The sequence below is a fragment of the Bubalus bubalis genome, chromosome 2, assembly GCF_019923935.1.
Source record: "Bubalus bubalis isolate 160015118507 breed Murrah chromosome 2, NDDB_SH_1, whole genome shotgun sequence".
Classification (NCBI taxonomy): Eukaryota; Metazoa; Chordata; class Mammalia; order Artiodactyla; family Bovidae; genus Bubalus; species Bubalus bubalis.
Window position 1 is genome coordinate 74,165,242 of NC_059158.1, and position 23,424 is coordinate 74,188,665.

At 40.2% G+C, this 23,424-nt stretch overlaps 1 protein-coding gene across 7 annotated transcripts in view; it reads left to right on the forward strand.

The window, feature by feature from the left end:
* The window catches only part of CHN1 (chimerin 1), a 202,051-nt gene extending 181,055 nt beyond the window's left edge, over positions 1-20,996 (forward strand). For 6 of the 7 annotated variants that reach the window (XM_044933506.2, XM_006073585.4, XM_025274592.3 and 3 more), the window contains 5 exons: positions 7,092-7,265; positions 7,981-8,058; positions 10,880-11,017; positions 17,727-17,832; positions 20,089-20,996. In XM_044933506.2, coding sequence (XP_044789441.1) covers positions 7,092-7,265; positions 7,981-8,058; positions 10,880-11,017; positions 17,727-17,832; positions 20,089-20,260 — 668 coding nt within the window. In that variant the 3' untranslated portion in view covers positions 20,261-20,996. The remainder of the gene's footprint in view (positions 1-7,091; positions 7,266-7,980; positions 8,059-10,879; positions 11,018-17,726; positions 17,833-20,088) is intronic. The other variant, XM_044933518.2, reaches the window with a different exon arrangement.
* The last annotated feature ends 2,428 nt before the right edge of the window (positions 20,997-23,424 follow it).

The following is a 23,424-nucleotide window of genomic DNA, read 5'->3' on the forward strand; positions in this document are numbered from 1 at the left end:
TTCCGACTTCTAGAACTGTTGCATGATACGCTTGTATTGTTTTAAACCCCTGAGTTTATGGTAATTTGTTACAGCAGCAATAGTAAACTAATACACTAGCCACTGAACATTAAAGCTGGTACTTCCAAAGAAAAATGGCTTGCTTACAACTTGTCAGAAAAGAGATGTATTTTTCTGCTTTTGACAGCTTGCTTTCTTTTCTTCAAAATCCACCAAGGCAGAAGAGAGCTTGTCAGGAACTTTTAAAGAATGTTTGGCAAGAGCAGCAATTTTGTATCCCACCACCCCTTTTTTTTTTTAAAACATTATATAAAGTGTTGGGTGGTGTTCCAGTCACCAGGCTGGCAGCCAATAGCGAGCAAGCTGTCCCTTCAGGACCCAACGCTCTAGGCTTGCTCAGCAGCCCACACAGACAAGGACAACCGAGGCAACAGCGAGGGTAGGCATGGGCCTGCAGTCACTGCAGACATGCTCTCCAAAGCCCCACAGTCTGCGTTAAACATCCCTGCGACCACGGTCTGCCTTACTCTCGCGTCTTTAAAGTGAGTAAAACGACACTGCAAGGGACCGTCTAACTGCAGCTTGGGAGCACTGCTCCTCCTACTAAAATAGTTATGAGCAAAGTAAGTAGCGTTCAAAAGTAAAGGGCAAAGGATCATTGTCGTTCAGATAGAATAATATTACGAGACCATTTTCCCTTTATGAAATGTAAGCTTATAGGTTAAAGTAATCTATTATTATTATTATATAATCACTGAGATCATCAAACATCCCTCTCATTAAAAAGACCATTATTCTACCAGCATTCCTGAATTGTTTTCATTTAGCCTGCCCAGAATATTCTAAGAAGTTAAGCCGGATGATAATTGTAAATCAGACATATCAGCTTAGTGTCTGTTATTTAGGAAAGTGACTTCATTTTTCCAGTGTATCATTGTCATTGCTGCCAGCCCTCAAAGGGAAATAGCAGCAGTTTTTTCCTAATAATAAAATGTATTTATTGCTTTGTGTATAAAGCACTTAACTCTTAGGTTGGAGAAAGGGAAGTAATGTCTTTTAATTACTGCTTTGATTATATCTAAAAAGTTACATTTGTCCTTGTAATCCAATGAGAAATTGGTCAGACTTGCCTAAGACTTTCATGTAGCTCCTTTTATACATGAAAGCAGTATTTTCATAAATATCCCCAAAAGCAAAATATTCTCAATTTTGCTTGTGAAAATAAGGCCTTCTAATACATGTTAAAAATGGGCTAGTCCCACTATTCTGGGGTGGTAGTGGGGTCAACTACGAGACATGTTTAAAAACTTCTATTTGCAGTTATTTAAAATGGGAACACTCATAGAAAAGAATGAATAATTACCTTTCTTTTCAAAACACATATTAATATTACCCCTTAATCATGTCAGTAGAATATAAATATCAGCTATTTATTTTAAAAAATAGGTTTCTGTGCTTTTTAAATATAAAACACATTTTTTGGGGAGAACTCAAGCCCAGAAAATCTGACAGTAACTTCAAGTTAGTAGTCTAACAGAAATACTTTATAAGGATAGGATATGTTTTGAATTTCTCATTCCTCCTTTCTTGTGTTTATTCTATGCTTATTAACTTGAAGAATTGGGAGGGGACAATGTGGTTTAATTGTAACATAAAAATAACCTGCCAAGCCAAGAGATGCAACAAATGAAATAATCTTTTATGGATTTTTTTTTTTTCATTTATAGTGTAGAGCTTCCCTGGGAGAAATGGAACTATATAGGAGTTATATGACTTTAATAAATAAGTATGAAAACCAAATAAAGTCTTAATGGCAAACTGAAATATTGATATACTGCTAGTCCCTGAAGCAGCAATTTTCAGAGCACGCTCAGAGCTGGTATATTGCACTGTGAACTTAAGGGTATAAAGATGCTTTATTTTAATGACTTTGCCCTATCCTTTGGTCCTCTGAAGGACTTCATATCCAATCCTGCCAAAAATTTGGCCTTTGAAATTCTAAAATTGAGCATAATATATTGTCCCATAGTTTAATCTTATTCAAATAGAAGAAAGAATATCAGAAAGCATTTCCATCCTCATTAAATACCTAAATCTGACCATTGTCATCACTTTATCCAGTTTTCAGTGAATCACAAATAAATTAGGCATTTGCTGGTGTTTAAAATGAGAGAGAACTGCAAACACTCAAAGGAAAAAAAGTTAATATCAGACCATTAGTGCCATTCAGATATTTTGATATTCTGTGGATACATTCAAATTTTACTGTTTCCTTTCTACTGGATTTCCATTTAGAGTTTATAGTTAGGAAAGAATGTGACAAAATAAGATATAATGGGTGGGTTTTATCACTGCTTTTTAAACGTCCTTGCCAAATCATGTATCGATACCCATATAACAGTAAAATACAGCCGTGTCTTTTAAACTTAAGTATATACAACAAATAATAGAAACCACACACATTATTGAATAAAAGGTTGAAAATACCAAATTTGTCTTCAGCACTGAAAATAACAACTCAGCGTACATGGTGTACTGCTAGTGAAAAGTGATATATATCACTGAGTGGGAAGAGCACAGACTAGGAATTAAGAAGCCAAGGTTAAAATCTCCTTTCTACCACTTTCTGGCGGAGTAACTTTTGAACAAATCCTTTAGCCTCTCTGAGCTTCACTGTCTTTGTGAAATGAAGACAGTGGGATAGGTTATTAATACCAGCCCTTTCCAGCTGGTTCTATGACTTCTGTGCACACACTTAAAGCATTAAAGTATCTTAAAGTAACTCAAAGTACCTCAGCATTATTTTTAGATAATGAAGCTCTGCTGACTTTTATACTTCTAAAATACTATGTAAGTTTTTCCAGTGCTAGACGAGATGAATAAATAGGCTTTGTTTTATTCCTCACAATGATGATAACAAAAGACCCTGGACAGAATATGTATGTCAACTATCAGAAGACTGTGAAAGTTCGGTATAAGAAGGAAGGCTGGGACTTCCCTGGTTGTCCAGTGGTTAAGACTTCTTGCCCTCCAATGTAGGGGGTGCAGGTTTGATCCCTGGTCAGGGAGCTAAGTTACCATGTGCCTCGGGGTCAAAAGACCAAAACATAAAAAACAGAAGCAAGATTGTAACAAACTAATAAAAGTCTTTAAAAAATGGTCCACATTAAAAAAAAAGAGGGGGGTGGCTGATTAGGGACCTCAGGACTCAAAGAACTCAGAAGTCAGTTGCCTGGTGGTATTTTGGATTTTTTTTTTTTAACGCTTGTGTATCCCAGCCTGAGCACTAGAGACACCCACAAGTCATAAATGCCAGCAGACACAAAAAATAATCCTGAGAGAACCGGCTCTCCTAGGCAAAGTCTTGGGGAAAGGGCAGCTGAGCCAGATAGAAACCTTTTAGTGCATCTGCATTCTCCAGGTGGACACCATGACAAAGCCACATTGCTCCCCCGCCCCCGTGGATACTGTGGCAGAAGCCTGTGGGTAGATACCTGTTTTCCACCCCAGTCTGCAGTAACAGGGTTGTACTTCTCTCCTGTGAGTCTTCCCCCCACCATCCTGCAGGAAGAAAGTGGTACCCTTCCTTGGCTGAGCCTGTGGGTGGAACCCTGCCTTTCATCCTCACCCTCAAGTAGAAGTAGCACCCATTCAGCCTAAATCGACGGGCAGAGCCCTGTCTCCACCCCTGCCCTGCAGTAATGAGGCAGCTGAGACCACGATCAGAACTCGGTCTTTAGTACCCACCCTGCAGTTCATGCAGCACAATACTCCTCCCCAACCAGGCATAGAGGCAAACCAAGACTTCTCCACCCTGCCGTAATGACTAGGACCTCTTCCCTGCCCAGAATGTGGGGTAGAGTCCTGCCATTTGAATAACATACAAGTTTGGTGGGCAAAATAACACTGCAAAAGCATTACAAAGGCTTTGTAAACTAGGTTGACATTTGAAACACAGCCTATATAGTGTGCCAGGATGTGCATTCTAATCTAAACAGGTTAACTACCTGCTAAAGTTGAAGATTTCAGTAGGGACCACACAGTCTTAGAACACTCAAAATATCCAGTTCAAAATTATACTTCATTACCAGCAACCAGGAAAATCTCAACTCAGATGAAAGAAGACAGTCAGTAGTCACCAATATTGAGATGATATAGATAGATGTTGGAATTATCTGATAAGGAAAACCGCATTCATAAAAATGTTCCAAGAAGCAATTAGAAAGACTCTTGAAACAAATGAAAAATAGGAAATATCAGAAAGAAATAAAGATATAAGAAAGAATTAAGTGGACGCTTTAGAACTGAGAAATTTATGAACAAAATACCCACAGGATGGGCTCAGTAGTATTGATAGATTGGATATGTCAGAGGCAGGAATCCATGAACCTGAAAAATAGATCAATAGAAATTATCCAACTCAAATGAGAGGGGAAAATAGATTTTAAAAAGTGAACTGAGCCTCAAAGACCTGTAGGACAGTAACAAGATTTAACATTTGTGTTGTTGGAATCCCAGGAGAGGAATAATAAGTGGGAGGGGTAAAAGATATTTGAGAAATCAGTGGCTGCAACTCCCCAAATTTGGTAAAGCAGTCAGAGAAAAATGATGTACCTGCTTGGAGGTACTTTTTTGTAAATGAAATGTACTAAGAATTGTGTAGATGAGGAAGCAGCTATAACCTAGCATCCCAGTCCTTTTTAGGACCTGGCATTCACATCTGATAAACAGAATTGGCCTAGAGGTCAGCCTAGCTCCTGACCCTAAGCTGGTCATGACAGTGCCATTCAAGGAACCCTGGGGCACTGCCTAGGAAACCCCCCCCCCCAGAGTTACTTCCTTCTTCTGAATAACAACAGAGAAATGTACAGCCTCACATTAACATAATAATAGAACCTAATAGTAGATCCAATATTAATGGATAAATACTATTATTATTCCCATTCTGTATAAGTCACAGAAAATTTTAAGTAACTCACTCAAAAGCACACATCAATAGATCTAGCTCTAAATTATAGAAGCTGTCCAAAATATTAAAATGTTCAGGGGAAGTGAGGTCTTTTAAGTGGACATTTTACTACCGATTTGCCTTATGATTGAATCAAATTTTATTTATATCTAATATAGAATAAAGAGAAATTTAGGGTTTGGGTCCTGGACTCATTTGGACATTATTTGACTGTGTAGAACAATGTTGGGTCATTTCTTGAGATGGCACACTCGAGCTCCTATCCCTGGCAGCCTTTCCGTACTCGAAGCAGCAGCTGTTGTTCTTTAGTGATGGTCATGTTGGGACACTGTGGGCACTGCCGTGCCATCTCCGGTGCTGTCCACTTACACACAGACCCCTGCAAAGACCCAAACCTGTCTTTTCACTTGGGCGATGCTCAGAACATAGGATTTCCTCCCTAAGAGTCACCACAAGCTTTAAGTTCTTTTGTCAGATTGGCAGTGTCTACATATTTGATGAAATAACAATTTTATTTTTAAGCCATGGCTAATTTTCCTTGTCTCTGTTAACTGTTACTGTCAAATATAACTCGATTGCAACTTTACCAAAGGTCATGATGATGATCATTGTCGGTATTTGTCTAACATTTTACAATATGCAAATCACCTTGACTGCATTGGCTCCTTAATTCTCATAACAATTCTGTGAGGTGAATGTTACGCTCCCCTTTATGCCCAAACAGTAAGCAAAACCGAAGCTTACCCAAGGACCACAGACAGTGGTAATCGCATTGTATGGTTTTCAAATCCATTGTGTGCTAAGTCGCTTCAGTCGTGTCCGACTCTTTGCGACCCCATGGATTGCAGCCTGCCAGGCTCCTCAATTCGTAGGATTCTCCAGGCAACAATACTGAAGTGGGTTGCCATGCCCTCCTTCAGGGGATCTTACCGACCCAGAGATCAAACCTGCGTCTCTTGAATCTCCTGAATTGGCAGGAGGGTTCTTTACCACTACCGCCACCTGGGAAGCCCCTAATCCATTAAGACCTGGCTATAAACTGTGTGTACCCCACTTGAATTTGATTTACAAGAGGTCAGTGTCAAGTTTTCATGAGCTTAAAAACAAACGGGTAACATTTACCAAAAAACCAGAAAGACAAAATTTAGTTAAATTATTCAGGTACAGTCCATGTCTCCTAAGTCTAATTTAGCAAAATATTTGTATTTCTGTCTGCTTCTTCTAAAATGCCACTGTGCTCTTCTTCTTGAAAATAAAATGTCTCAAAATGTTAACTAGAAAATATTTGGACTCTGGCATTTTAGAATTTATAACCCAATAAAATGACAAAGCAAAGGAATAATTTCAGTAGAGGCAGTATGGTATAGGTGTTAAAATCGTGGACATTACAATCTTTGTAGGCTTGAATCTTGGCTCCACAATGTACTAAACGCTGTAGGTAAGTTACTTAACACCTGTGTGCTTGGTTTCATCACATTTATAAAAGAGAATAAAACCTGTTTTATAGAAATTTGTGAGCTTAAATAATGTAAAGCACTTGAAATAGTGTGCTTGGCATTAGTAAGCTGTTGATGATAGCAGTAACAAATAATAACTATAGCTACTTCTAGCTATCTAGATGTATTCTATATCATTATCATATGCATATATTTAAAGAGCTATGAGTATATATAAATATGATCAGCATCATTTTAAGAGGGCCCTTGGATACTCTTTACTTTTGGGGGTTCAATTCCACCTCATATTAGATTTGTTAAAATGCAGTTATATCCCACACTGAATATAATTTTTATGTAACTTTAAAGAAATGGATAAGTTTTTAATTGGCATAATATTACATTTTGTAGACATTTAATTGAACACTTATTAACTTTGGTCTGGGTTGGTATTCTCTTGAGATCATACAGTGAGTAAATGATGGAACATGAGCTGGAATTCTAGTCTTCTAACTTAAAATCAAAATTTTCCAAAAGAGAGAATGAGAGGAATGTTCCCCTCACTCTGCTGGCTGAAAGCTAGTCTTTAAACCTAATTCAGGTTGAAGTGTCTTGCCAAAATAAACACTCCAGAACACTCAAAATTCTGAAAATAATAATGAATTTTTCCTTTTTAAATTCTTTAGATTGTGGTTTGAATGTTCATAAGCAGTGTTCCAAGATGGTCCCAAATGACTGTAAGCCAGACTTGAAACATGTCAAGAAGGTGTACAGTTGTGACCTGACGACGCTCGTGAAAGCCCACATCACTAAGCGGCCCATGGTGGTGGACATGTGCATCAGGGAGATTGAATCTCGAGGTGAGCATTTCCAGTGGGGCTCGGAGCAGTCATAACTCCCTGCACAACCAGGCTTTCTTCTGCAAGTTTAGGGGGAATGATTTCAGATAACAGTCTGAAAGTCTGAAAGCAGTTAACAAGTAATTAACCAACATGATTTCAAGGTACACTTAACCAGTTATAAGAAATATGCTTAAAAATATATTTATGGATGATTCTTCCAGTCTGTAAAATTTGATATGTAGATGCCAGTTCTTTTTTCAGTTTTTATACTTTGCTTAGGTCCAAAAAGCAAAGAAATAAATGCTCTGTTTAAAACAGGCCAAACAACCAAAATCTAGAACTACGCCCTAATTAGTCTCTGCCACTTTGGAGATAATTGCTACGGGCCTATTAATATAGTTTATCTCAGTCTTCTCTTATGTAAAAGAATTTATGGTATGGCAGTGATGATGAAATTATTTCCCTTAAGACTTAATGCATTTGATCTAGTTAGACAAAATGATGAGCCAAATTACAGATATTCAGGCAGAATTAAAGAACTGTGAGTAAAACGATTTTATTTTAGGAGAAAAGTATGAAGAGGTTTCTAAACATACATATTTCTAAACATGTATGTTTCATCATTCTTCCTGACACATTACTTCCCTAACCTGAAGTATGAGAAAAAGTTAAAATCTGAGGAAAGGACGTTACCCCAAAGAGACTAATTAGCTCCTCTGCTCTATTTTTACAGGTCTTAATTCTGAAGGACTGTACCGAGTCTCAGGATTTAGTGACCTAATTGAAGATGTCAAGATGGCTTTTGACAGAGGTATGTTTTCCAGCAGGTTCATTAACTTAGGACAAAAATACTCTACCCAAAGAGACATAATTTCTTATTTTATTCTTTCCATTGTTTTTCTAAATCACTAATTATTATTATGCCAAATAACTTAGCTTATAATTTTTATAATTTCTGTATTAGTTGTAAGTATTAACCTATTAAATTTCAGGATGAGAAGGAAGTGTAAAATTTAACTATATTACCAATATTTGAGTCTCCAAGGCTGGTCCATGTTCACCAAAATATATACAGAGCAATTAAATTTACCAGAAACCATATAAAAAACAGTGGAGGTAGGTGGGAGAGGAAGGAATCTAAGTCATTACAGAGCTCAGATTTCCCAGGTCTGTGGTGGCTGACCTAACTCTGCCTGCTGTGCATGCCTCCCCAGCATCTTGTCATCCAAGTTCAAGGTCATTAATTTTCATTTAAGAAATTTAGGGTTTTGACCACATGTGCTAATTAACTTACTTCCTGAAAGCTTTACTTCTGAGTTGATATGATCTATTTGGTAAAAAAGGAGAAGCTTTGTGAATTTTCCTGTAAGTTGGCATGCATGCTTAGCACTTCCCAGCTAATTGACTGTTGGAATGGTATTACATGGTCAAAGTAGTCTTCTCTCCAACATTGTTATGCTGAAATATTGTGTTAAATCTCCAGTATCACAAAACTGCCAAAATATGTGGATTTGAAAGACCAACCAGAAAAAAAAAAAAATCAAGCTCATGTGTTGGGGCAAGAATCTGAGAGGACCTAAAGACCTGGCATCAGACCCCTCTGTGGGAGGAGGGGCCCAGCCAAAGAAAAGCTCAGCGCAGCTTATTTTCTTTTAACATTTAAATTAAGGCTTTGTTCCCATGGTTCTCCGATTTGTCTTTGTGTTGAGCACTGGAATAAATGGTACCAAAGAGTGTAAGCTTGAATATAGGAAGTAAAAAGAACAGGAGATGTGATGGTGAAGAGACCCTTTTCTTTGCAAGTACGCACTTCTGGTTCCATCACACTCCTCTCCCATCACAGACCTCTAACAGCCAACAGAGGTAGAAGACAAAATAAAGGAGATAGTATCATCAACACAGTAAGAGGAAATCTAGGTCAGCCCACATATTTGACAAGATTGAAGAAGACGAGGTGAAGAAATGGCATCGGAAACAACCCTGAATCTAAACAAGATTGAATGTTAAAGAGGCATTTCTTTTTCTCCGGAAGGTAACAACTGATCAAGTCCATTCCCAGCCACTGGCAGTGGGAGATTTGCCATATAACCCCTCCTTTCTTGCTCCTGCCCATAGAGCAGGAGTTTCCTCTATTAACATCTCTCATTCATATAATACAGTCTGTTATAATTGTGAGCCAATATTGATGTCAATACATTATTACTGACTACAGTCAGTAGTTTACGTTAAAGTTCATCTTTATGTTGTACAGTTCTATGGTTTTGGGCAAATGCGTAACGTCACGTATCCACCATTACAGTGCCATACAGAACTTCCACTGCTGTAACAATCCTTGCACTCCATCTGTTCTTCTTCCCCTTCCTCCCCGAATGCCACTGATCTTCTTACTGACTCCATAGCTTTGCCTTTTCCAGATTGTCAAATAGTTGGAATCATTCAGTATGTAACTTTTCCAGACCAGCCTCTGTTACTTGGGAAGGTGCATATAAAGTTCCTCCATGTCTTTTCATGGCTTGAGAGCTCATTTATTTTTATCACTGAATAATATTGTTTTTGTCTGGGTATACCACAGTTTATCGGTTCACTTATTAAAAGCCACCTTGGTTGCTTCCATGCTTTTGGCAATTGCAAATATAGCTGCTGGAAACATTTGTGTGCAGGTTTTTGTGTGGACAAAAGTTTTCAATTCCTTTGGGTAAATACCAAGGAGTATGATTGCTGGATTATATGGTAAGTGTTTGTTTAGCTTTGCAAGCACCTGCGTGCTTTCTGAAGTGCCAGCTCCTGTTTGTATTTCTGCCAGCAACCAGAGAGAGTTCCCGGGGCTCTACATCCTTGTCAGCATTTGGGGTTGTCGGTGTTCCGGGTTCTAGCCATTCTAATAGCTCTGTAGGGAAGAGGCTGCTTTTTCATCCTTAGAAATCTTTCATAAGCCAAATGGAATAAAAGAAATTAGTATAAGATCTAGCTCAGAGTAGAAACTAATTAAATCTTTAGTAGATGAAAATTGAGCTGTTTTAACAGAGTACTAAGTGCAGGGGAGGGCAGAAGGGGTCACCCTGAAGGAAGGCCAGCTTTTCTTCAGGGTTAAGGCCCAGCAAGTTTAAAACATTCCTGTGTTTTATAATTTCTTCTCTTGTTATCGCAACACTCTAGAGTTTTGTTTTGCTTTTTTCCTTCTCAGTAGTTCTCCTATCCCCAGGGCTCAGGCAAGAGCGAACATTATGTATGGGAACCCGGGGTGAATCGAAGGTGGCCTTTCGTGCTGGGTCTTTTATAAGTTGGGAGGACCTCAGTTGTTATTTTTCACATTCTCTATGTTTATTTTAAAAAGAAAGAAAAAGTTACCCCACAATATTCCTCTAGGAATTCTCACGAAATTTTAAAATATTTCTGTTAACCTCAGTCATCTTCTACTATCCCCCTCCATCATAAATCATGGAAGAATAAATAACTTTAGAATAAAAAATTCAGGTTGTCTTCCACAGAAAAAAATACACATGTATCAGCACAGTGAATTTGATGTTTAAAACTGAAGCATTATGAATCTTTAACAGTGTACAAAAATGTTATTTGTTAAAAGTGCTATGAATCCAGATATTTACTTTTGTTTCTTTTAACATCCTTCAAAGATGGTGAGAAGGCAGATATTTCTGTGAACATGTATGAAGACATCAACATTATCACTGGCGCACTGAAACTGTACTTCAGGGATTTGCCGATTCCACTCATCACATACGACGCCTACCCTAAGTTTATAGAGTCCGCCAGTAAGTGTGTAGGCATGCACTTGTAACCTGGAAAACCGTCTCTTCTAGGTAGTCAATCTCCTGGTTTTTTCCGCTGAGTATCTTGAATGCATTTTATGAAATATTTCTCCCTGGCCTCTCTCCATGGCTAATGTACTCACAAGAATTTTGAACTCTTCTCTAACATAGGTTATTTATGACTTCTACCATCAGAAGCATCTTTGTAATTTGTAACCTTTACTTTTCCACAGTAAGGCTTACACCAGTTCTCCTAGACATGAACAGCAGTTTATAAAGTAAAATAAAAATAACTAGAAAAACAAATTGAAAAAATACCAACTATCTGTTGTCAGATTCAGCAAACACAAAGATGATCCTGTCAGACTGCTATAAAATATATAAATTCTTACTTTCAGTTTCTGTCCTTATCCTGTGACACGTCAGTAACAGTTTGCAGACTGGCTGAGGTTCATAGATTATACTTTAAGAAGCTCTGTTTTAGATCAAATGTTAAGAAATAAAAGTTTTAAAAAGTTAACTTTTTAAAAAGTTGAAAAATAAGCTCTAGTTAAGATGAAAATGAGAAAAAGCAAAGGCTCATTTGCCAAATTTTATTTATGGTGCAAAAATCATACCTGTAGTTCACACTTTTTTTTTTTTTTTAAAGAACGGAATTCTTAACAGATTTTAAATGTTGGCATTACCTTTTTTTTTTTTTTTTCTGAAAAGATAGGCTATTTCCGTCGTTTGCTCTCTCTCTTAAAAACCATATGTTGTCTTGATCTTTAAATAATAACATCACTTCCTTAGTAACACTGATTTGCTTTTTGATTTTGGAATTTCATGAAGTACAAACTTTCTTTGTTCTAATTTTCAGTTTCCCTTCAGAGCTCGTGTTGAGAATTTTTGTGGTTAGTTCCATGGAGCCCTGATTCCTCGCGGGTCAGTTCAAGCTCTCATGTAGAGAACAGCTGTGAGAATTGCACTGATTTTTTACAAGCATTCATGTTAGAAGCCACAAGACTCTATCTCTTCCATGGGAATTCAGGATGCGTTCAGGACAGATCATGAAAATTGTCTGAAGGCGCTTAGAGGTTCTTGTTTGGTGGGGCACAGGTTTCCTCCCAGAGAGAGAACTCACATAACCGCTATCTGGAACGCACTTGACACACACCTGTGCCATGAAGGGCTGCTCAGACCTCGGTTTCCCCCAGTCCCCAGGACAGCACGGGGCTCCACTGCACAGTGTTTCTGTCCCCATGTGGCTTGGGAGTAACAGTGAGAAGTGACGAGCCCGTGGGCATCCAGTTAGCAAAGGACAGAGCCGGGATTCAAACCCCAGTTCTGAATGCTGCATAACCTTTATCTACTTAGAAGAAAAATCTAAGCTCTCCTTATGGATCTTAAGGCCTTTCACCCCTCACTCCCAGATTACCTCACTGCCTTTCCCCATATCCACCCAAGCTGCTGAGGACAATCTCCCCTCTTTATTATCCTTCCAAAGCATTTGTCACCATTCTTGGGTTTGTGTCTGAAACAGCCCTCCTATTCATATTCAGCGAAGTCGGCAAGCTCCCTATGTCACCCCTCAGAGAGCCCTTGAAAGCACATCGTAAGAAACTTCCCTTAAGGTAGAAATTCCATTTCCCTCTAAGATTGTTTGATGTGTGACACCAAAAACCCTGGCATAATGTTTACGCACAATATACATGTTTACTGTACGGGTTAGATACTGGTATCCAAGAGTTTGTGGAACAATGTGTCCTTATAACATGTCTTTCCTGGTAGTAGAATCTGTTTCATTCTTCAGACCCATAGAAACAGCCTTTCTCTTTCTGTATTGATTGATAAGGAAAATGAGAGAAGCTAAGATTTATAGAACATATTCAGCACCAGAAATGGTGCTGGGCACTTTACACCCATGATGCTGTTTTAGAAGAAATGAGACGTTATAGGTATAATTGTCCATGGTCACATGGCAAGAGGGGGTGGCCCTGGCATTCAAATTCACATCTGTGTGACATCAAAGCCCTGGCCCTGTCCCCTCTGCACGCTGCATGGCTTCCTTCATGGGACAGGGAACAGAAGGATTAAAAGGAAGAGGAAGACAAGAGGGAAGGGGTGGGACCCCTTTCAAACAGAGCACAGAGCTAACTCACCTTTCGCAATGAGCTTTTTCGTATCTCAGCCATTGAAACAACCGGGGACCATGTTCTTCAGGTCTCAGGTATCTCTGGCATTTACTAGAAGCCCTTGCAAATAGCAACCACAACAATAAAGTCAGAGTTCTTGTTAAAGCTTTCCCCTGCAACAGCTGTTTGAATGCTGCTCTGGCAGCCTTCCCTCGAGAGGCTGCTGGTTGAAAGCTGGAAGGGAGTGGTTGCAGAAAATGAGAAAAGGATTCAAGGATGGAGAAGGCCAGGGCATCCCAACCAAAGGCTTGAAGAGCTTCATAACCCTTCATTCATAATCCCCTGGAAACTCTCTTATGAATCAACTTGAAGCCTTGGTCTCCCTGGTGAAGAAATCAGTGCCCTACAAAACCGAGGCCATGCTCAGTAACCCAGCATGCATCACAGTGAAAAGACCACTGCCACAGCTGAGCTCTGGGTCAGGCTGAATGGAGAAACCATCTTCCGGCCAAGGAGTCTAAGAGCTCTTCCCAGAAGATCTCAGAAAAGTTACATGACTCAGTTAGTATGTAACTGTGAGTGAGTCAGATAAACTCAGAGAGAAAACCCAGGGTTCTTTGTCCTCAGCAATTTAAAATGTGCTGAAGAGAAGTCTGGAAAGAGAGCTTGCTGAGTTTCCCCATCAGCTATGCCACTGATTCACCCCTTTTGCTTGCCTAAGTTTTATTCTTCTTGGATTTGAATTTCTCTGAAGAATCAGACAGTACTTTCATTCAGAGAGCTTGTAACTAGGCCTGATACATGTCCAGAGTGCTCACTTCCTGCCCCCACAATGTCTACACCCACATCCCCGAATCCTCCAGATTTTTCCAGGACCTCTCAGCTGCAGGCCACCTTTCTCTCTCAGAGTCGCCTCACACACAGATGGGCCTCGTTCACAGCCTCATTCCTTCCTGCGAAGGTTATAGTTATATCTGGTCTTCCCTATTAGACTGTAATTCCCTCAGGTGCAGGGGTCCTCTCCTGTCTGTATCACCGCAGTGCCCAGTTACGTAATGGTTTAGTTGCTAAGTCATGTCTAACTCTTGTGACCCTGTGGACTGTGGCCCACCAGGCTCCTCTGTCCATGGAATTTTCCAGGCAAGAAGTATACTGGAGTGGGTTGCCATTTCCTTCTCCAGGGGATCTTCCTGACCCAGGGATCAAACTCGAGTCTCCTGCATTGCGAGCGATCTCCTCCATTGCAGGCAGATTCTATACCAACTGAGCCACCAGGGGAAGCCCAAAATAATAGTGCTGAAAAACATTTGTTGAATGAGTAAACATAATTTTATACTAAGAACCATAGTATCTTAGCATTTTTGGATAATCTAAGGGGTCATGTAACTGGACTTCTTTCTCCAACACATTCTTTTTTGTTGTTGGGGCTTTGTTTGTTTTTTTCAGCTTTTTATTTTGTATTGAGGTATAGCCAATCAACAGTGTTGTGATAATTTCAGGTGAACAAGGAAGGGACTTAGCCATACATATATGTGTATCCATTCTCCCCCAAACTCCCCTCCCATCTCAGTTGCCACATGATACTGAGGAGAATTCCATGTGCTATAGAGTAGGTCCTTGTTGGCTATCCATTTTAAATACAGCAGCACCAACACATTGTTTTTTAAATACACTGTAACTACAGGAACGACTTCCCTGGTGGCTTAGTGGTAAAGAATCTGCCTGCCAAGCGGTAGACAATTAAACAACAACAAAAAGCTAAGATCACTACTTCTCCAGGCGGCCCGTCCACTGGTAGACAGATGTCCGCTGACAGAGGCGCCAGGAACCTGCCTGCTTTTAACTCCGTGTCGTGGGCGGTGATCCCAGTGTCCCCCTCTCCCACATGCAAGTCTTTCATACATTTCAGCAACTACTGGTGACCTTCCACCTCTGAGTACATTCCGCTGTATCTGTCTCACTCTTAAGTTATGCTGTGGTTTTCTTGGGGCTAAAGGTTTGCATTCTCTGAAAAATTGATCATGGGTAAGACTTTAGGCAATGGCAACCCACTCCAGTGTTCTTGCCTGGAGAATCCCATGGGTGGAGGAGTCTGGTGGGCTGCACTCCATGGGGTCGTGAAGAGTCGGACAGGACTGAGTGACCTGACTTCACTTAGACTTTTCACTTTCATGCATTGGAGAAGGAAATGGCAACCCACTCCAGTGTTCTTGCCTGGAGAATCCCAGGAACGAGGGAGCCTGGTGGGCTGCCATCTATGGGGTCACACAGAGTTGGACACGACTGAAGTGACTTAGCAGCAGCAGCAGCAAGACTTTAGGAAAAAAAGAGAAATTAATTCTAGAGAAGAATCTTGGTCAATTTAATATCAGTATATTCAATTGCATTTTGCCATTTGTTCCCAAATTTATAATTCTGGTCTGGCCCTCTCCCTAAACCCCAGATCAGTCTATAGTTAGCATGTTCACTTGGATATCTGAAAGACATCTCAAAAGCAGCTCTTGATCTTTCCCCAAACCTCATCCACCTGTGATCTTCCCCATCTCAGTTAATTGAGACTCCACCCTTCCAGTTGCCTAAGCCCAAATTTTGGCCCATTCTTGATTCTTCTCTTTTTCATACATCCCTCATCAGAAAATCCTCTGGACTCTGCCCTCAAAATATGCCCAGAATTCAGCAACTTCTTATCACCTTCACTGCACCACCTGGCCATGCCTCACCTGGGTGTGTGTAATTATGACCCGAGCCATCTTTCCGGTTTTACTCTTGCCCTTCCATAGCCTGTTCCCTACATGGCAGCCAGAGGAATGATATGAAAAATGTATGTCAGATCATGACCCTCCCTCGTGTAGAACCTTCCCATTTCTCTCTGTAAATGCTGCGCTCTTAAACTAGCCACAGCCCATGCCGCAATGAAGCGCCCTCTTACCTCTCTGACCTCACCCCCTTCTTCTCCCCTCCTTGCTTGGGCTCCTGCAGCCACACTTGGTTCCTCGCTTTTCCTCAAACATCACAGGCACAGTGTCCCCCTCAGGCCCTTTGCACGGCTGTTTCTTTGCAAGGCTTCTCTCTGCATGGAACCATCTTCACCCAGATCTCCATGGAGTTCATTCCCTTGCTCCCGCCAAGTCTGTACTCAAGACCTTTTTCTCATTAAGGCCCATCCTGACCATCCCATGTAATACTGCACCCTCTCAGCCCTCCCAGTGTTTCTTATCCTGCTGATTTTTTCCATAGGAATCATTCTAATCTCGTAAAAAGTCTAAGATAGACTGTTCATTGTTTATCGTCTGTTGCCTCCAGTAGAAAGTAAGCTGTCTGTGAGCAGGGAATTTTGCTTGTTTGCTAGGCCACCAACACTGTCCTTAATTTCATACTATCTCAGGATTCTCCTTATAAAGATTAGCTGTAGAAGTTAAAAGGAAACTGTTACTCTTTTTTTCAATTTCCAGAATAATATAGTTTCGAATAGTCTAATCATAAAATCTATAGCCAAGTAAAAACTAGTAGTTTTCTATAGTAAATGGAATTTTCTTCTCTTAGTTTTAGAAATTAGATGATTGAATTTCAGTATCTGAGGTGTTACAGCTGTTATATATTGGCACTTTGAACCTTGATGTCCCAAGGTTCAAAGGCTATGTGTTATTTATTATAGCAAAAGGCAAACAACACATCCTTTATTGCTGAGAAATGAACCAAGAACTCGGAGGAAACTTTGGGCAGAAATTGTAAAATGGCTAAAGTTTCTTTGAATTAAAAAACTCTTTAATCAGTGTAAAATTTACCACATCTGCTCTGCCAATTCTAGAAACTTTTCACACTGATATTATTTTAGTTTTTACCTGACTCCAGTACATTGCCATTGAATTAGTTTTATAAATTAGAAAGGATTCTTGGGCTTGTATCTTAAACGTTATATTCTGGTTAGATGTGGACTTCCAGCATTTCAAGGCTGCTAGCCAACATTTCAAGACAGTTGCCCTGACACCCAACATTTAAAGGTGCCCCATCTTCCTCATGTTTGGGTTGAAGCAGGAATGTGCTGTGGTTCTCTTTTTGAGAACACAAAATTCCAAAGATATCTATTGTTTCTGAATATGGAAGTAACTGATGGATTAAATGCACTCTGTGACCTGAAAGGAATGTGACTTTTTGGCCAACAGAGAACTAAAATATCTAAATGAAGATGCTGAAAGGAGATTTTCAAAATATTTTGAACAGTGCAGCATGGCTTCAGTATGTCTGTAGTGTTCAAAGATGACCTCGTTTGCATATATGTTTTTATCCTACCATACATGTGTCTGAGTTTTTTAAAGTTACATCCTATACATCCAATATCCAGTTTTCATAGTTAACAGACCCCAGGACCCTCAAGTTGAAAACACTGGGTACCCTCCCCAGAAGTCCAAGGAAATGGACTTGCCATGGACACTAACCTTTTGGAAGTCTGAGACTTGAACCTTAAAGATTATTTTCCAAAGCCATGGGCAGTGACCTTGTCAGTTTCAGAAGATCACCTTAAGAATAGAATTAAATGAGCCATTTGTACCAGTTGTCTGTTAAAGTTTCTCTCCTTGGTATTCATCTTGCTGTTACAGAAATTATGGATCCTGATGAGCAATTAGAAACCCTTCACGAAGCACTGAAACTGCTGCCGCCTGCTCACTGCGAAACCCTCCGGTACCTCATGGCGCATCTGAAGAGGCAAGTTTCCAACTTGGAATATACTTGTACCACATCCAGATGTTAAGAATCAAATGAAAGCAAAGGTGAAAGAGAGGTCAGGTGATCTGTCAAAGAATGAATAAATGCATAGCTACTTTGTCCCCTGGTGTGAAATCACACATTGAGAAGGAAGGCTAAAAATATTCTGTAGTATAATACGGTATGCAGACTTGATTCTTTCATAAATAGATTTGCAGTTCCAGTATATGTTTGCAGACATGTTAGAAATACCAATATTCTGCCAAGGACATGCATTAATTTTTGTGGAAAGGGAAAAGGTTGCAGCTATATAAAGACACTAGCATTAATATAATAAAGCAAGAATGAAGCAACTTGTAAGAAAGCTCACTTTTCTTATGTCTTGCTCCAGAATAGGCACTTCAGACTTACTATTTTAGATTATCAAATTAATGTTGCCAACACTGAAACCTGCTGTAAAAAGTGATGGAGTAAAGAAAGGGGTAAAGAGAGGAATGGAAAATAAAATATTTCAATTACTTCTGGTTTAATGTTTTAAAGTGATGGATGGTGAAGTAGCTTTATTTCCCGGCTCAGTCACCCTCCATCTCTCCCAGTTGAAGCAAAGTTTCCAAAATTATATGACCAAATTTTAGTAGTTTTAGGGTTCCCAGATGTAAGACCAATCAGAAGTAAACAAAAAAACTCAGCAGAACTTGACATCTACTTTATACACCTTTAGGTCCAAGTTACCCAAAAGTGAATATTTAACTCATGGTGCTTTCAGAGACTCTACATACTCTCCATCTTTAGAAGCACCATAAGTTAAGACTTTTAATATGCTTATCAGATCAGATCAGTCACTCAGTCGTGTCCGACTCTTTGCAACCCCATGAATCGCAGCACGCCAGGCCTCCCTGTCCATCACCAACTCCCAGAGTTCACTGAGACTCAGATCCATCAAGTCAGTGATGCCATCCAGCCATCTCGTCCTCTGTGGTCCCCTTCTCCTCCTGCCCCCAATCCCTCCCAGCATCAGAGTCTTTTCCAGTGAGTCAACTCTTCGCATGAGGTGGCCAAAGTACTGGAGTTTCAGCTTTAGCATCATTCCTTCCAAAGAAATCCCAGGGCTGATCTCCTTCAGAATGGACCGGTTGGATCTCCTTGCAGTCCAAGGGACTCTCAAGAATCTTCTCCAACACCACAGTTCAAAAGCATCAGTTCTTCGGCGCTCAGCTTTCTTCACAGTCCAACTCTCACATCCATACATGACCCTTGGAAAAACCATAGCCTTGACTAGATGAACCTTTGTTGGCAAAGTAATGTCTCTGCTTTTGAATATGCTGTCTAGCTTGGTCATAACTTTCCTTCCAAGGAGTAAGCGTCTTTTAATTTCATGGCTGCAGTCACCATCTGTAGTGATTTTGGAGCCCAAAAAAATGAAGTCTGACACTGTTTCCGCTGTTTCGCCATCTATTTCCCATGAAGTGATGGGACCAGATGCCATAATCTTTGTTTTCTGAATGTTGAACTTTAAGCCAACTTTTTCACTCTCCACTTTCACTTTCATCAAGAGGCTTTTTAGTTCCTCTTCACTTTCTGCCATAAGGGTGGTGTCATCTGCATATCTGAGGTTATTGATAGTTCTCCCGGCAATCTTGATTCCAGCTTGTGCTTCTTCCAGCCCAGCATTATAACTTCACTTATAAATTCAAGTTTGCTGCATATGTGGATGCAGTTAAGAACTCCACACTAAAACAAAGGAATAACTCTCAAATTATAGTCTCTGTGCCTTTGCTGTAGCAATAAAAATCATAAAAATACTTAACACTCCCTGATGAGGTTGCTTACTCCTAGCCGTTTCCTATTAATATCACTACCACTCTCCCCCTAGATACTCAATAAACTATTCAGCTTGCAAAAACTCTCTATAGGAAACAAGATCTCACCAAAGTGGAGGGAGACCTGATGGGTCATCAAGATGACCCAGCCCCTTCCCTGCAGCTCTGGGCTGTGGCAGGAGAATCCACAAATAGAACAGAACCCACTCAGGCCAGCACATCAGCTCTGGCTTCAGTTCCAGTGGTCACCAGAAGTTTAAATTATTCCTATCATTTACTCTAAGGAGAGTCAGTACTTTGAAGTTGAGAAATAACCCAGCAGAAGGGTTGATCAGTGGATACAACCCACTTTGAATCTTGTTTTTGTTTTAGCGCTCCAGCACGACAAAGACCCCCATGCCCTACATGAAGTCACCCTCCCTTGTGTTTTTTTCAGAGTCACCCTCCACGAAAAGGAGAATCTGATGAATGCAGAGAACCTTGGGATTGTTTTCGGCCCGACACTCATGAGATCTCCAGAGCTAGACGCCATGGCTGCCCTGAACGATATACGATATCAGAGACTGGTGGTGGAGCTGCTTATCAAAAATGAAGACATTTTATTTTAAATTTTTAGTTTGAAGGAAAAAAGAAGTGTTTTACAGATGAAGGAATGTTTTATAGTAATTTAATTGGCTCTTATAGCTGAATTATTTCTTGGTTAGAAGTTTGGGCATATAACCAGATTAAAATGAAGGAACCTCCCATTGTTTTCATAGCACCGCTCAGATGTCCTTGTAAAACAGTGAACACACGCTTTCCAGTTCTAGTAATCCTGGGTGTTTATCATGTTCAGAGAAACTCAAGCTATTGCATGATTAGCCCCCTGTTTGGCAAGGGAACCCCATACAAAGGAGACACCAAGCCTGCACCGCCCCTCATCCTGGGTCGCCTGTGGTTGTAATTCAGCATGTTTCGCAGAGTAAATCTGTCGTGACTTTGCTTTTGGGTCCTATGTCATTGATTTCTGATGCTTCTATAAACATGCACACAAATGGAGAAAACAGTACCTCTGGCTGCTGCATTGCCATAGACTATAACTAACATATGCCTACTTTTCTCAAATGCTTCATTTCTGGTTTGTCTTAGTTCTTCTCTAACATAGTACTTTCTTTCCAGCAAAAGCAAAATGTGTTTTCAGATTTGTTACTTTAGTAAATTATCTCTACCAATAAAAAAATGTACAACACAGAGCATTTTGTTAAATTATTATTGGTCTTCAGTTGTAATTTTGTGTTTTTATCTGGCATGCATTTATTAATTTATTAAATTTGGCTTTTAGAAATAAAAAATATTGATAGCTTACTGTTTTCTCATGACTGATCCTATGTGGGAAAATGTGTTTGACCATTTATTTAATACTGAGTATTCCTTGCCACCTCTCTTGTTTACCGTTGAAAGTTTTGCATCGAATGCTCCTTAAAAAAGTAATTTAAAACTGCTTAGAAATAGAATACCCACTCATGGATTTATTTCTCTTGCATACTCTGGCAGAAATGTAGAATAGTATCTCAACTTTTGGGGGAGTGGGGAGGGCAGGTGGGCAGAAATGTAGAATAGTATCTCAGCTTTTGGGGGAGTGGGGAGGGCAGGTGGGCAGAAATGTAGAATAGTATCTCAGCTTTTGGGGGAGTGGGGAGGGCAGGTGGGCAGAAATGTAGAATAGTATCATCTCAGCTTTTGGGGGAGTGGGGAGGGCAGGTGGGCAGAAATGTAGAATAGTATCTCAGCTTTTGGGGGAGTGGGGAGGGCAGGTGGGCAGAAATGTAGAATAGTATCTCAGCTTTTGGGGGAGTGGGGAGGGCAGGTGGGCAGAAATGTAGAATAGTATCTCAGCTTTTGGGGGGAGTGGGGAGGGCAGGTGGGAGTTCATTCTAGAGCCATCACAAAAAGAAAAAGGGCTAAAACAAAACCAACAAGAAAACCCCTGACTTTCTAAACACTTGGTTAGTCAGTGACGCCTGAAGCTGACGCTACCTGAGAGCAGTCTCGGGTGAGCAGCCTGACGGTGGGGAACGGGGGTCTGCACCGCCCAGCGCTGGGAAGCCCAGGACAGGCCTGCTGCCACACTAGGCACTCAACGTGCCTTTGAGCAAATGACCTTCCAGATTCCGTTTCCTCGTCTGTCAATGAGCGCCCTTCCAGAACTGAAGCTCTGTCCTCCTCTAAAAACTGAAAAAGTAATACAAGACACATTTCCATTTTTGCCATTTCAGTCCGTAATGCTTTCAAGACTATCTCAGTGATAATGGGAACTGACAGAAGTATGTTGTTTCCCACATTTTTACCCTTAGGCTCTAGTAGGAAGTTGATCCTATGTTTTATTAATGCTTATGCTCAGCTAAGTGTAGTTACGCAGTCCTTCATAACTGTCTCAACCACAGTCACCCATGAAAAATGTCACTGCATAAGCAGCATGGGGTCCCTAGATTAATGAAGTTCAGAGCCTAGTTTTCTATAGCAGAGATGCTGGCTTTAAAATGAGGTCACTGCAAGGCACTGAACACTAAGGTGCTTTGACTTATGAAACACGTTTGTCGGAGAAATCTGATCGTGTCTGACTGTCCCAGGGTTAGGCACATCTGAACTGCCGCTACATACTAGGGACTGAAGTCTGTGTTGTACTAAGTCCTTTTAAAGGAAACTTCAGTTGTAAAGAAATATGCCTTATTAGAATATAATCACCCTTTTTTTGCCCTGAAAGTAACAGATACACTTGATTTTAGAGCAGGCACTTTCTGGAATTAGAGGTGGATCTGGACCAGGAGCAGTGCCTGATCACAGTAAATATGAAGCAGATGTTCAGATAAAGTGAGTATGTCTACAGACAAGGTTACTGTTTACCAGGTTTATGAACAGTGCACTGAGCATGTTCTGAAGTAGATGGATGTGAGGCTCCTTCCCCTGAGACGTGCAGGTACAAATCACAGCCACGTCATCTCTGAGCACCTGGTACCATCGGGTGACACCTCTTGAACTGAAAGAACAAATCTCAGTCATTTAGGGAAGCTCTTACTCAATAATTCAGAGTCTTTTATATATGCCTTTCTAAAACTACTTGGAGATTTTTTAAAAGCATGACCGTCTACAAAAAGAGGCAGCAGCTTCAATTTCCATCCCATTGGGAGTGGGAGGAGAGGCCAGTGAACCTCTCCACCATCTCCCACGGATCTGGCAGTACTGCAGATACTCTGCCCTGAGCATCGAGCCCAGTTCTTCTCAATTTTCTATATATAGTTTTAAAGAAATGATTGAAAAGTGAAAGATTTCCCTTCTCTACATTTTTTGTTTTAAAATGCCAGTTAGTTATACCAATCGGTCAGAGGAGGTAGTTCTTCACTGAATTGAGATGAAAAAAGGTGTCCTTAAGTGGAAGAATGGATATATATCAAAATGTTTCTGGTTACCTAATGAGCTCAACTAGAAGGCCTCTGAATAAATTAGCTTCAGGGCTCCAACACTTTATTTTTAACAAAATATTTTCGAGTTTATGGTCCCAAAGCTGATTAGATAATACTGGTAAATCCACTTACAGAGCCAAAAGTGTTTTTTAATGCACAATGGAAAAGAAGTGTAACCAAACTCTTCCCAACTATATGTTTTAGCCATCAGGAGGGTAGCTTCTTACGGAACTCTTTAAGTGTCTTTTTAACTTGACTTGCCCACGGCAAGTCTGTACAACACTCTAGTGTTAACTAGAGACTTTCGTCTTATGAACGGAAGTAACCATGCT